The sequence below is a fragment of the Maniola jurtina genome, chromosome 4, assembly GCF_905333055.1.
Source record: "Maniola jurtina chromosome 4, ilManJurt1.1, whole genome shotgun sequence".
In the NCBI taxonomy this organism is placed as follows: Eukaryota; Metazoa; Arthropoda; class Insecta; order Lepidoptera; family Nymphalidae; genus Maniola; species Maniola jurtina.
The window spans coordinates 6,299,524-6,313,568 of record NC_060032.1 but is presented as its reverse complement, the minus strand read 5'-3'; the positions used below and the strand labels follow the sequence as shown (position 1 = coordinate 6,313,568).

Below are 14,045 nucleotides of genomic sequence, written 5' to 3'. Positions count from 1 at the left end.
TTTTTCTTTCCCAACTGTCAAAATATTAAAAAGAAAAACCAACCATGAAGTTTTTACTAAAAAAAATCATAGAAGGTTTTATGATTCATGCAAATACGTATATTTCTAAAAAGAAGCTACTAATTTGTTTCAATATCAGATTTAATGATTTGATTGAATGAGTTTGGTTAGGTTTCATTTCATTTCATCTCATTAAATTTCATTTTCATTTCATATCAATAAAAAACTTCTACTGAAGACTTGGCTGTATGGGCATAGTTACCTTTGCCTACCAGAATGGGTGAAGAAAAAAAAACTCTGCTTATATTCTACGGTTGGCGCCATTTTTCAGAAATTTTCTTTGCAAGTTTAGTTGTTGGTTGCCTAAAATGAGTAATTTCGACATTAGTTTTTTATATCTATTAACAATAAAGTTGTTTTAAATTAAATTAAGTTAAGTTAGTTGAATTTATTGTGTTTTTATTATTTTATTAAATTGCTTCATTTTTTCGCAACTGTATTAAAAATAGTCGTTCAGTACACGTGCGGAACCGTCATTGCAACTCGTTCCGACTGTCAACCCTCGCCTTCAGCTACGCCTCGGCTCGGGTAGACATTTGTCGGAACTCTTTGCAATGACAGCCTTTCCGCACTTGTAATGAAATATACTATTTTGGCTTTAGCCTTTTACAGTACAGTCGTAAAGATCGTTGCTTTACCTAAGCTTTAACAAAGACCGCGAACAGTGGATGTACAGCCTTCCCTCCCTTTATGATATTCTGGTAACTGTATTTTCAATAGGTCGTAGCCTCGTAGCAGGGCCCCTTAAGCTCGTAGCAGCCTGTAGTATGACGTCGACAAAGTACAAAATCGGAAACTTTCAAAATGAAAATTATTTAGAGTGGACAACGGTCAAGGCAACCATGACAATGTATGTCGGGAAATCGTCAGCGGAGGTCGATTTTATTCGGAAGACATGACTTACAAGGAAGTGAATCATGCAGCATCCGTGAAAACCGGTGCCTTTTCTGCGCAGTTGCGCAAACCAAACATACGAACATTTGCAAGTCGTCCCTCTTTCCCACAAATTATCCCGTTTCACTATGCTACTTTCCTGGTGATTGTGAGATGTGCGAAATATTTTTGCTTTTCGAAACCGCCAGGCGAGGGAAAATTAAAAATTAAAAAAAAAAAAGTTGAAGTTATTTATTTAAAATTATCACTGAATTAAAATCTTTATGTTATTAAATTACACTATGAAATTAATTACTTAGATTAAAATTTAAAAACGTAGACTAGATTATTGTAATGATGCTAGAATTAATTTAGACTTCACAGGCTCCTGCGGAAGACACTGTGACGGTTCCCCTCACGTACGTGACGTCGTCGCGGCATTCGCAACCATCCTAAAAATATACAAAATATAGGTACACTAAAATAATTATTATCACTAGCTGCTTGATATCCGCGATTTTTCAAGCTAATTTTTTTTAGCATAAAATGACCTTGGGCCCTTCGAAGATAAAAACCGCGCTCAAAAGGTCAACAGAATTTGCAAAAGTCTCTTGACTTTGTCAATGACGATGACGTAAGATTCAAGCGTATTTTTGCGGACGGAATTGTATGGGAAAGGCTAATCCATATACATCGATGTCTCCAGGATGAAAGTTGTCTTAATCTTGCAAGTGCTACTAAAGTTATTAAAGGACAAAACAACATGGTGCCCTCTAGATGCCATAATTATGTCAACAACAGAGTCCTGAGAGTCGATGGACTATCAATGAAATAAGATCTTAGAATAATTTTTCATTTAAATGACCATTTACGATTTTCAAGGGTTCAAAGTTTCATGGCGCACTAAAAACTAAACTAGTCAAACTTTAATGATTTTGCACTAACTGATATCTTAGTCTTGCGATTGATACTAAAAACACCAAATTAGTGTAAAAAAAAATATATGGCGCCCGATACACGCCATTATTGAAGAAATAAAATAATAAAAGTCGATGGACTATTATATAGCAAATGAGGTGTCATTGAATAATTTTCTTTAAATTTCCATTTAAAATATTTGATACTTTTAAAGGCCATGCGAAAGAGCACGCACACATTTTCAGCCTCCTATAAGCCTGGTCTACTCTACCTTCCTAGGCGCAGATACCTAATTATATAAATTACAACTAATATGCGTGTGGTGAAAATGAAGAAAACTTACAAAAATATCGTCAAGTGTGGTACACTCAGGACTCTGTTCATAGAAGTGTACTTTTTGGAGGTTATGTTCAATGATCTCATCTGATGGCCGTTTCACATCTTCGTGTGTCACTAATTTTGCGACGAGGCCCTTATTGTTGCGCTTAATAATAACATTCTCATCATTCATATCAATCACTGGACCGAATATAGCTTTATCTATGTAAGAGCAGTAGCTGTCTTCATTGCTTTTGGATCCTCCATTTGCAATAATACCCTTAGAATTTTCATTTTTCTCTTCTTCTTCATCATTGTTCCCAAGATAATTTTGATATAACTGATCACTATTCGGTAATGATCTAGGTTTGGATCTATTACGGGATTTTCTAATTCTCACATACACATCTGTCAAGTATTCGAATTTGAGGAAATATGCCATAATATCTGCTATGCTAGCTGAGCCACTTTTTTCTCCCTTTTTGTGCAGGAAAAACATTTGGTTGGTGGGTGGGTTTCCATATAAATAATATGCTGGAAAAATACAAGTATAGGTTATTGCCGTGCATTTGCGTAATGTTTTATCTCGCGTTATCTCAAAACATTTGAAAACCTCAAAACAGTGCACTACATATTTGGATTAAGTACAGATGTTATATAATATTTCATTCACGAAGACCGTTTGGCTATGTTTGTGTGAACATTGTCATACTCGTAATGTGCGTGGCGCTCAGTTTCATCCGCGACGCGGTTTACGTTTCGCACGCAAATCTCACTCACTACTACAACCAAGGCTGACCGGTCATCGTGAAATAGAACATCCATACATAATTTCTAAGATCTCTAAGAGTGCCAACTAGTAATATAACCAACTAAGTAGGTAGTAAAACTACAATGTTGGCAAGTCAGAGTCCTCAGTGTCTTCAGAAACATGTCCATTTTACACGAATACGCGAACAGTACCTATTAGAAAGTACACACTACACACTACACACTAGTCTGACTCTGTAGTGGCGTCTTTGCGGTGACGATCGAAGGGCAAATCAGGTGTATTGCGAACCAAAAGAGTATGAGTTTAATGAAAACTGCCATAGCCCTTCCAGGTTAGCCCGCTACCATCTTAGACTGCATCATCACTTACCATCAGGTGAGATTACAGTCAAGGGCTAACTTGTAGTGGATAAAAAAAAACCTCACGCCAGAGTGCGTTGCCGCCACGACATACTGTAGATTGAACCTTTATAGGCATCGTTACCAGTTTTAGAAGCACATGAACAAGGCGTTAGAAGGGGAGAGTTCTCGGCAAGCTGACTCGCTGGCGCGCTCCGTGTCCTGCAGAAATGGTTGCTGTTCCAAGTGGAGTCAGTGTCCGGTATTGAATTCGAGGCGGACTCTGCTTCTACCCACTTTGATGACTCGCGCAGTGAAAAGAATGTGAGCGTAACCACGGCCTGGATGAAAATAATTAAGATATTATATTTGTTAGTTAATGTAAATCATTGTCAACTCTTCACCGGCCCACTACTGACCACGGGTCTCGCAGAACGAGAAGTGTTTAGGACACAGTCTACCACGCTGGTTCAGTGCGGATTGGCAGACTTCACACACCTTTGAGAACATTATGGGGAGCTCTTAGGTATGCAGATTTCCTCACAATATTTTCCTTCACCGTTAAAGCAAGTGATGTTCAATTGCTTAAAATGCACATACTCCGAAAAATTACAGGTTACATTAACCCGATGACCAACGACTGAAGCCTCCCATCAGACCAGACCAGAGACAAATTAGAAATAAGAAATTTCCAAATTATCCCTTGCCGGGATCGGACCCGGGAACTTTACTAAAATATTCCATTACGATAATTGGTGACTTTAGGCAATTTAGACATTAGGTATATATTCTCCCAAATTGTTCCTGCTGGGAATCGAACCTGCATCTCTAACTTCTAAGACCACAGCGCTCCCCAATGCGCCCGGGAGGCCTGTTTTTTAAAAACTTATTTTTATAACCTTACCATTATAAAACAAGCAGAAGCGCAGAGCGTGGCAGATAGCGGGAATCCATATCGTTCGGCGAGGGCGCCTCCCAGTGCAGGGCCCAGCACCTCGCCCAGCGAGTAACAGCACGACCAAACTCCCGCCACTGCGCTGTACGTCGCTAGCGCTTCTGGACATCCACCTTCGTAACTGAAATGGTTCGTAGTGATCAAGAAAACAAGCAGCAGCGCAGCAGATGCCCCGTATTTTACGGGTTACCCCGTATTTCAGGGCATGATAATGCAGAAACCCGCATTTACGAAAATAAAATACGGGGTAAAAAGCTCCAGTATTTTTTACTAATTCAGCCGGAACTGGCTGGCGAAACAAGCCTGGACGCTTTGTCTAGTAGAAACTCATCACTGTGCCAGGGAGGTCATCATGTAATATGTATTACGGATCATCTTTGTAATATTACGATACAAATGCAATATCAAGCTACCTATACTTATGGACATCGGTACCAAATTAAGTAAAAGTTTAGGAGGTAGTTTCATTAAGCTTTAAATAACTGTAAAATGCACTTATAAGTATTTAAGTACTCACATAGAACTAGTCAGAACTCCTTGAAATGTAGGTAAAAGTGTTAAGGCAACTGACACTCCTAAGATGGAAAGGGCAACCAAGTCCAACCATAAGTCCCTGGAAAAGACAACGGTTCCGTACGTTCAGTGGCAAACTATAAATAGATACACATTCATATTATCAAGGAAATCCAAAATATTTTTCTTACCGTGGAAGACCGGGTATAAATGGGCATGGACCAAGGAGTAATAGGCCAATAGTTGAGAGAAACAATCCCCATACCATCATACACCAGTGGTTATGAACCCTGGAAGTGAGGAAAGTTAAAGGTAATGTGAACAAAAATAAATAGTCTTACAAAGCAGTCGTACTAAAAACCGGCCAAGTGCGAGTCAGACTCGTACACGAAGGGTTTCACAAACCACAAATACACAGTTTCTGGATTTTTCCATTTACTTGTGCTATTAAATTCAAATTCAAATTCAAAATGTTTTTATTCAATTAGACTTTTACAAGTTCTTTCGAATCGTCAAAAGCATCTACCACTGGTTCGGAATGCCTTTCCTACCGAGAAGAACCAGCAAGAAACTCGGCGGTTGCTCTTTTCAATGATTTGATATACAATATTATGCCATGTATACAAGCAATTGAAGTCCTGCGCATTGCTGGAGCGAATCGAAGTTCAAATCCACGCTTTTTTATCATTTACATAATCTTCGATAGTATAATATGCTTTTCTCAGGAGCATATTTTTAATAGATTTTTTGAACCTGTGTAAAGGCAAGTCCAAAATTGACTGAGGAATTTTGTTATAGAAGATTATACCCATTCCCACAAATGACTTTTGGACCTTCCTGAGACGGAGCGTAGGAGTCGCAAGCCTGTTACGGTGTCTAGTCAGCCTGTTGTGTAGATCGCCAACCTTCTTGTAACTAAGAATATTTTGTCTTACAAAAATTATGTTGTTGTAAATATATTGAGAGGCTACGGTAAGGATACCTATTTCCTTAAATTTTTCTCGAAGTGAATCGCGTGGTTTTAAGTTATAAATTGCGCGTATTGCCCTTTTTTGTAATACAAAAATTCTCCCAATATCTGCCGCTCTACCCCATATTAAGATTCCATAAGACATAATACTATGAAAATAAGCAAAATATACTATCTTTGCGGTCTCCACGTCAGTTAATTGTCGAATCTTTCTAACCGCGTAAGCAGCAGAGCTTAGTTTGCCAGCAAGAGTTGATATATGGGTGCCCCATTGCAGCTTCGCATCTAAGGTTATCCCCAAAAATGTAGTAGTCTCTTCTATTTCCAAAATATCATTATTTATCATTAAATTAATGTTACTTGTGTTCTTAGTATTGGGCAGTGCGAATTCAATACACTTAGTTTTTTTTGCATTTAAAAGTAGATTATTTACAGTAAACCAGTGAGTTACCTGAGATATGGCACCATTTATATCGTCAAAATTGTCCTTATTTCTATCGACTTTAAAAATCAAAGACGTATCGTCAGCAAATAGTACGATATCGCAAATATTTTGGACTACATATGGTAAATCGTTTATGTATACTAAGAACATGAAAGGACCTAGAATAGAGCCTTGAGGAACACCCATTAGTGAGGCTGATCCGGATGACTTCACATCATTCACACATACTGTTTGAATACGATCACTAAGATAGGACGCAATGAGACCAAGCGCAGTGTCTTTGATTCCATAGTGGCTCAATTTAACTAAAAGAGTCTCGTGCTCAACGCAATCAAATGCCTTGGATAAATCACAGAAAATACCAATGGCATTCTGTGACCCCTCCCACGCATTGAATATATGCTTTAACAGCATTGCGGCCGCGTCGGTTGTTGATCGACCTTTAGTGAAGCCATACTGTTCAGAATGGAGTAGCTTATTTAAATTGAAATGCTGAAGCAGTTGGTTGAGCATGATTTTCTCAAATATCTTGCTCAGTGTTGGCAAAATTGAAATTGGCCTGTAATTGTTTGGGTCACTTTTGCTACCCGATTTAAAAAGAGGTATCAATTTACTACATTTCATGAGATCTGGAAAAGCGCCTGTATCCACAGACTCATTAAAAATTAAGGCTAGATATGGTGCAATAATATCAATAATATTGTTAATTATTTTTACTGATATTCCCCACAGATCTCCGGTTTTTTTGCTTTGTAAAGATTTGAACACTTTAACAATGTCATATGGAGTAACGTATTCAAACCTAAACAACACACCGCATTCAGTGACATTGGCCCTGAGAAGATCATAGGCTTCTGTTGGTGAAGAGCTAAGGGAACTAGTAGTGATGACTGGAATGTTCTGGAAAAAATTCTCAAATGTATTTGCAATTTCAATATTGGAGTCAATAATACGGTTATTAATTTTTAGCTCCAATTTATTGTTATGCACTTTTTGTTTCCCAGTTTCATCCGTGATGATATCCCAAGCTGCTTTAATTTTATTATCAGAATTAATAATTTTTTGCTTTATGCAGAGTGACTTTGCTTGTATGCAAACCTTTTTGAATAATTTTGAATAATTTAGACCCGCATACCCTCATGATTCTAGGGCTTCTAAGGCAACGGGAAGTACCGAAGTTTTTTTGACGGACACGACGGACGGACGGACCAACGGACAGACGAACAGACAAACAACAAAGTGATCCTATGAGGGTTCCTTTTTTCCTTTTGAGGTATATGGAACCCTATAAACATGACTGTCCTGAAAAAAAACACATTTGAAAATAGTACCGTGCAGTCGCCATATTGAATTTTTTCCCAAAAAATTTATAGCCGGTAGGTTATCACTGAAATTATGAGAAGAAGGTACATTAAAAAAATATTTACCGATCTGCGACCCATCCCCAAATAGGACTAAAGATTCCGTATAAACTTGAGAACAGTAGAAATATTAATCCAATTTGCTTCGTTGACAGTCCGAACTGACGTAAATGCGGCTCAAGAGTGGGATCAAGGAAGGCCCAGGTGTTAGAAACAACGACAATTACGAGACCTGTGATTATTATGGACGGTATTTGGAAGAGTCTCAATATGGAGGCTGTTTTTGATCCGGATACGAATTCTGAAAGAGTGAAAATAAAACAGGTTAACTACTGATAGGCCGATGGAATACTGCTCCTTTTTTATTCAGATACAAGTTTGCCCTTGTACAATCTCACTAGGTGGTAAGTGATTATGAAGTCCAAGATGGAAGCGGGCTAACCTGGATTTAAACGTACCTACTCCTTTGGTTTCTTATAATAATAAATAAGTATTTATTATTTAAAAAAAAGATTCCGGTGAATTGAAAAATCTCCTCCTTTTTTTAAATCTGTTTAGAGCATAACATAGGGTATGTTACACAGTCATAATAAAAAGTTGTAAGATGTGAAAATGCAACGATAGAAGAAGAACAGCGGGACCTTGGCAAACAAAATTGTGTACAAGTAAGATTAGTATATTATAAATTAGCGTTAACGATGTTGTATTATAAATAGCAACAGGTAAAAATGTTGATCAATAAAGCATACCCTCACAGTCTGCCAGCAAGAAGTAGTTGATGGGAACTGTCAATACCATTATGATTCCAAGACTGTAAAATGGTAGCCCAAATCCTCCAATCTATCTGGAACATACATTTAATTAAAATATTTCTGAACCCTGAATTTAAAGATTAATTCAGTAGTCTCCTTATTAAGTAGTAGGTAATTAGGTTCATATTTAAATCCGATGCGCTTCCATTATTCGAATTTCGAACGAAAGACTAGCTAGAACTTGTTGAGTCAATCGGATATGTACCAACGAGTTTGATGTCGTTTGTCCACCTATTGAGGGAATTTCAAACGCTGTGCTTTGCGGTGCGGACCATTCCAGGCACCTTGGGACCCCAACGTTTATCGGTTTTTCAAACTGTGTCCTACCCGTTACCACTTCCCGCTGAAGCTATGTCAGTTACTCTGGTTCTTCTACTTAGTGATTTTGAGCTTTCCTATAAGGCCCATTAATTGGCGACTGTCTCCATACGTAATCACTTTCACGCACTGGTCGAAGATTTTGTTTTTTTGATGCACTGATAAGGAACATAAATCTAGGGTAGGTAGGTAAATATCGAACAGTAAACTTCATACCGAATATAAAAGGCCTCCAATCGCGGGTCCAACTGACATGCCGAGGCCGACGAATGTCTCGAGGATGCCCAACACTGAGCCAATGTTGTCCGGGAAGGCGTTCACCACGAACACGTAGCTGGCAGTGGAGTACGCGCTAGCTCCGAGCGCCTCCATACCTCGCACCACGAAACATAGCACGGTGAATGTTGTGGGATCTTCCACTAATGCCAAGGTTCTGTAAAAATTCAAAAAATTCAAGTAGATAGGTAATGCAGCAATAATGTCTCGCACTCTCCGATACAGATTCTTACGGGAGATCGAGTAGGTACATAGGATAACTGTGAACACCACTGAAGTAGTTAAGAAGAACAAATCTAGGGTACGGATTAATTTATGCAAAAACGGTTAGATAAACATTATAAATCTTTCAAAATTGAAATTTAGCCAACTTTTTAAGCGCATACCAAAGAAAGATTTGACAGCAGTTCTGAATGCAGAATTTCTTGATACTTAAATAAAGAAGATTAGGCATGCAGAGAGATGTGGCAATTAAAATAGATACGTTTATGTACCTATTAGTTTGAGTAACTTACCCAAATATGACATTACATGAGCCAGCCATGAACATGCCTGCTGTGAACATGAACTTTGCTCCTATCGCCGGTAGCTGCAAACAATGAATGCTGTTGAAAAAGTTTAAATAGGTACGAACGAATTAGCAGGCTCGCCTTTTAGATTAACGGTCGACTACACTTAAAATTAAGAATCATATAGCGGAAAATACGAAGGTAAATATAACGGCATATAACCCAGATGCAGGTATAGGCACAGTCGTGCTGCAGGAAACGCGCATATTCATGAAAAAATAATTGTATATTATAAATATTAAGTAGTTGGTTTTTTTTCGGAATATAATTAACTATAAATTGAGCGATAATTACCAGATAGGCCTACCTAAGTACCTACCTATATAGTATATACACCCTCACCCTACGATTAAATAATATTTTTTAAGTAAATCTGGTCAAAGTAGCATCTCTGAACTGGGGTGTATGGGTACAGTTATGTCGGTACCTATTATTTTATTGTGCTTAAGAAAAAAATGCTTAAATTACCTTAAATACACTTACATATTTACCAAAAAACGGCGATGTGATGAACATAACAACCGCATAGAAGCTGAACACGATGCCGCACATGGTCTCCGAGAGGCCCTTCTCCGTGGCCTCTCTGGGGAAAAACGGGGCCATAATGCTCATGGAACAGAAGCTCATGAAGTCCACGAGGGCCAGCGACGCCAGGGTGAAGCGCTGGTGGCGTGACAGGTGGCGTACCGCGCCTGGACGTAATTTGGCCTGCGTACGCACTAACCTAGAGATATTAGCGACGTTAGACATTTTTCCAGACCTAACTTTACTTTTTTTTGCCTTAGTAAAAAAAATAAAAGTTAAAAAAAGCTGTGATAGCCTACTGGTTAGATCGTCCGGCTCCTAATCGGAAGTCGGGGGTTCAATCCCGGGCACGCACCTTTAACTTTTCAGTTATGTGCGTTGTAAGCAAATTGCATGCCTGAGAGTTCTCCATGTACTCAAAGGTATGTGAAGTCTCCCAATCCGCATTGGGCTAGTGTGGCAGACTATGGCCTAACCTCTTGTCACTCTGAGAAGAGACCCGCGCTCAGTAGTGGGCTGGCAATGGGTTGTTCATGATGACGATAAAAAAAAATTATCCCTTAAATTTCGATCCACGTTTGCAGCGAATCAAAGCGAAATTCTAAAATTATAAAAATAGTAATTTGACCTTTATTTCTACCGTGTAAATAACGAACTAGGTATCTACCTAGTTTGTGCTGGTGAAAGTACCCACTGGAGAAAAAAATAACTGAATTGTTTTTCTCGACACTGCCGTTACGAAGCAAAAGTTCGAATCCTAAACCATTTCTAAGGGATTCCTATCCTAAACCATTACTAAGGGATAAGAACTAAGTTAAAATAAACGCTTCACAGTTCAAACTAAGTATGAAAGTTCTTTAAACATACCGTTCTCTCAATATCCGAATTTCTGAGGCGCCGTCATCGGGAGGGCCGCCAGACCACGAACGGGCTCTCCTAAGCCGTCCAGAAGCTCCCGAGTCGGGAAGGGAACCTCGACCGCCCCACGTGGCGGCAAGCTCATCACTATGCGTCGAGGTTTTCATGAGCTTACTATCAAACACTATCGATTCGGACGAAGACGCCATTGCACCACTATTCCCATACACTCTTGGAACTCTATTTCGTTCATCCGGACTGTTTAAAAGACGCGAGTTCTCATCGGCATCCTCACTGTTCATTATAAACAATTAATACGCTGGAACTAAATAATCCGTAAATAATCACGTTATCGTCAAGTGTCACTACTCACTATACGACTGAGCCACTATTAATTGCCTACCTACCTTCCGTATCTTATCAATATCTTTATCGAGTGTAAATAGCAACTTCCGAAAGGATGGGGAGCATATTATTACATAATGTTATTGGTCTGTATCTGGTGCGATAATCTATTTTTCCCGTATTATTAAACTTCTGATATTGTTAAATCCAGGTTAAATTGACGCAAATTAAAGAATTATTAGGTACCTGACGGAAACAAATTTTATTGAAGGTAGGTAGTTACACAAAACTTTTTGATTGGCTGATTGGGCATGAAAGAATTATTCCTTTCGCAGATGATAATAACCTAGGTGCATGAGACGGGTCTGCCCGCGAAACTCAAAATGAATTTGGTTTTTCGCAATTTATAAACTAGTACGACAAAGTAGGCTTATGGCATTCTAATTCCGACAATGGCGGTATCATCTTCACAGGATTACATAAAAATCTTTACTTGAAAGTGTTCAGTTTAAGAAATTAGTCAAAATAATGAGTTTGACTTGAGTTACTCACAAATTAGTCGATACTATAACTAATTTCTTGAACTGGACCCTTTTAAGTAAATATCTTTATATAAACCTGTGAATATGATACTGGCATTGGCGCAATTAAAATGCCATAAGCCTACTTTGTTGTGTTAGTTTACAAAGTGCGAAAAACCAAATTAAATTAGAATTTCACGGTCAGACGCGTCTCATGCACCTTTTTTTTTTAAACAATATTTAAATTTTTTGTTTGGTTTACATCGACGAGCACGTCGCGGCACAGTTACAGTCTGCAAACAATTTGTTTAGTAAATCAGTATCGGTAACATAATATTACTTTTGACTATCTAGATTCTAGGTATTTAGAAAAGTACCTACTACAATATTATAATCGCTGCTTGTATATTTACAGCACACGTATCGCTGTCAGAGCACAATCATCGGTATCAGGTATCGACAAGTGTAAATTAAAAATTTTCAACACCCCCGACAAATCATTTTCAAATAAATAATTATGTATATCTAGGCAACGTCCATCTTGACAGCTTGACATTTGTCAATTGACACTTGAATATTATGAACCTAAGGGTTATCTAACCTTCTTTTCTACAAGAAAACTAGAAAATAGCTGATAACTTTTAAACGGCTGAACCAATTTTTTTGGATTATAGCTAAGAACACTCGATCAAGCCACCTTTCAAACAAAAAAAAGTAAATTAAAATCGGTTCATTCGTTTAGGCGCTACGATGCCACAGACAGATACACAGATACACAGACACACAGATACACACGTCAAACTTATAACACCCCTCTTTTTGGGTCGGGGGTTAAAAAAGCATTACAATACCTACCAGGGAGATGAGAGATGTCGCGTCGCTCTGCCTAGAGACTGCTGTGAACCTATTCGTAATTCGCATTTTTGGATTGAAAAATTTAGGCACGTTGGACGATTTTGGGACGGGAAAAACTAAGGTTGCAGTACCCACATGCTAATGTTAATAAGTATAACTAGTTCTCAGAGTGCCGATAGTGTAAAAAGTTAACTTAACTAATATCAATGGTTTTAATTTACAAATTAAGAAATTTTTATTTCTGACTAGCTGATGCCCGCGACTTCGTTCGCGTGTAAATAGGTTTTTAAAAATCCCTTAGGAACTCTTTAACTTTTCGGGGTTAAAAGTAGCCTATTTTAATCCAGGGTATGATCTATTTCCATTCTTAATTTTAGCCAAATCTGTTCAGTAGTTTTGTGTGAAAGAGTAACAAACATACACACATACTTTCACCTTTATAATATTAGTGTCATATTTCAGTAAAATTATTTTAAAAATCCAAAAAATACCACTGGTTTTTCTGTCGGCACTGTCAATTTTTTACTAATGAATAATTTCGTTGTATGCGGCTTGGCTTGTATTGTGTAATGTGCAATTAGCATAAGGCGTCGTCTTTGTATTCAAATTCAAATTGTTTTTATTCAATTAAACTTTTACAAGTACTTTTGAATCGTCAAAAAATCTACCACTGGTTCGGAATGCCGTTCCTACCGAGAAGAACCAGCAAGAAACTCGGCGGTTGCTCTTTTCAAGTACATGTTTAATTTAAAATACCCAATATGCCATACTGTATACAAGCAATTGCAGTATCAGTCGAGAAGTCTGCTGTGACGACTTCCTTAAGATCATCCTGTTCGTCTAAACCAGTCTTAAACTCTACAAATGTCTCCCTACCACTGACCTTTGTCAATACAACTACGCTGGACCTGCGACTGCCGACCTGTTTTTGAAGCAAATTGATTTTCGCTATCTTGCGTGCATACTCGAGCGAGCGTACTCAGAACTAAATGTTACTGTTGAGAATCTATCAACATAGTGTCAACACGAATACCATTTAACACAGTATCCATTTTAATTCCCAGCACGCTCCGTGAGGCACTTTCAATCGGCACAAAAACCGTCATTTTTCAAACTCGTCATTTTTTATGGCACATTTCTTCCAGCGTACCTACCTGTAGACCTAAGTTCACTTCCGCGTTCTCAAGGTGCGTTTACAATGACAAGTAGGTAAATAAAAAAAATATTCAATAGTTTTTAACTTTATTTTAATGATCTGTACTTCTATGTAACATCAACATTTTATGAGAGCCACATAATCAAAATGCAATATAGTTTTCAATTTACATTAATAGTTTTGGAGACTAGAATACAATGTTCAAAAAATACAGCTCTAGCCTAGATTAGTAAAAAAATATTTTTCAATAAAATTTGCTTTTACATTTTCAATCATGATGTCATTTT

The 14,045-nt window shown here is 38.0% G+C and overlaps 1 protein-coding gene across 1 annotated transcript; it reads right to left on the bottom strand.

Moving 5' to 3' along the window:
- Positions 1-1,169: 1,169 nt before the first annotated feature.
- LOC123864700 (MFS-type transporter SLC18B1-like) lies at positions 1,170-11,455 on the bottom strand. Its single transcript, XM_045905317.1, has 12 exons — positions 10,891-11,455; positions 9,982-10,222; positions 9,445-9,518; positions 8,870-9,086; positions 8,273-8,363; positions 7,590-7,824; positions 4,939-5,037; positions 4,752-4,847; positions 4,184-4,355; positions 3,425-3,620; positions 2,195-2,703; positions 1,170-1,385 (listed from the first exon to the last, which is right to left on the bottom strand). Exons 1-12 carry the CDS (start codon positions 11,181-11,183, stop codon positions 1,305-1,307), a joined length of 2,304 nt encoding a protein of 767 aa, XP_045761273.1. The 5' UTR covers positions 11,184-11,455; the 3' UTR covers positions 1,170-1,304.
- Between the last annotated feature and the right edge of the window lie 2,590 nt (positions 11,456-14,045).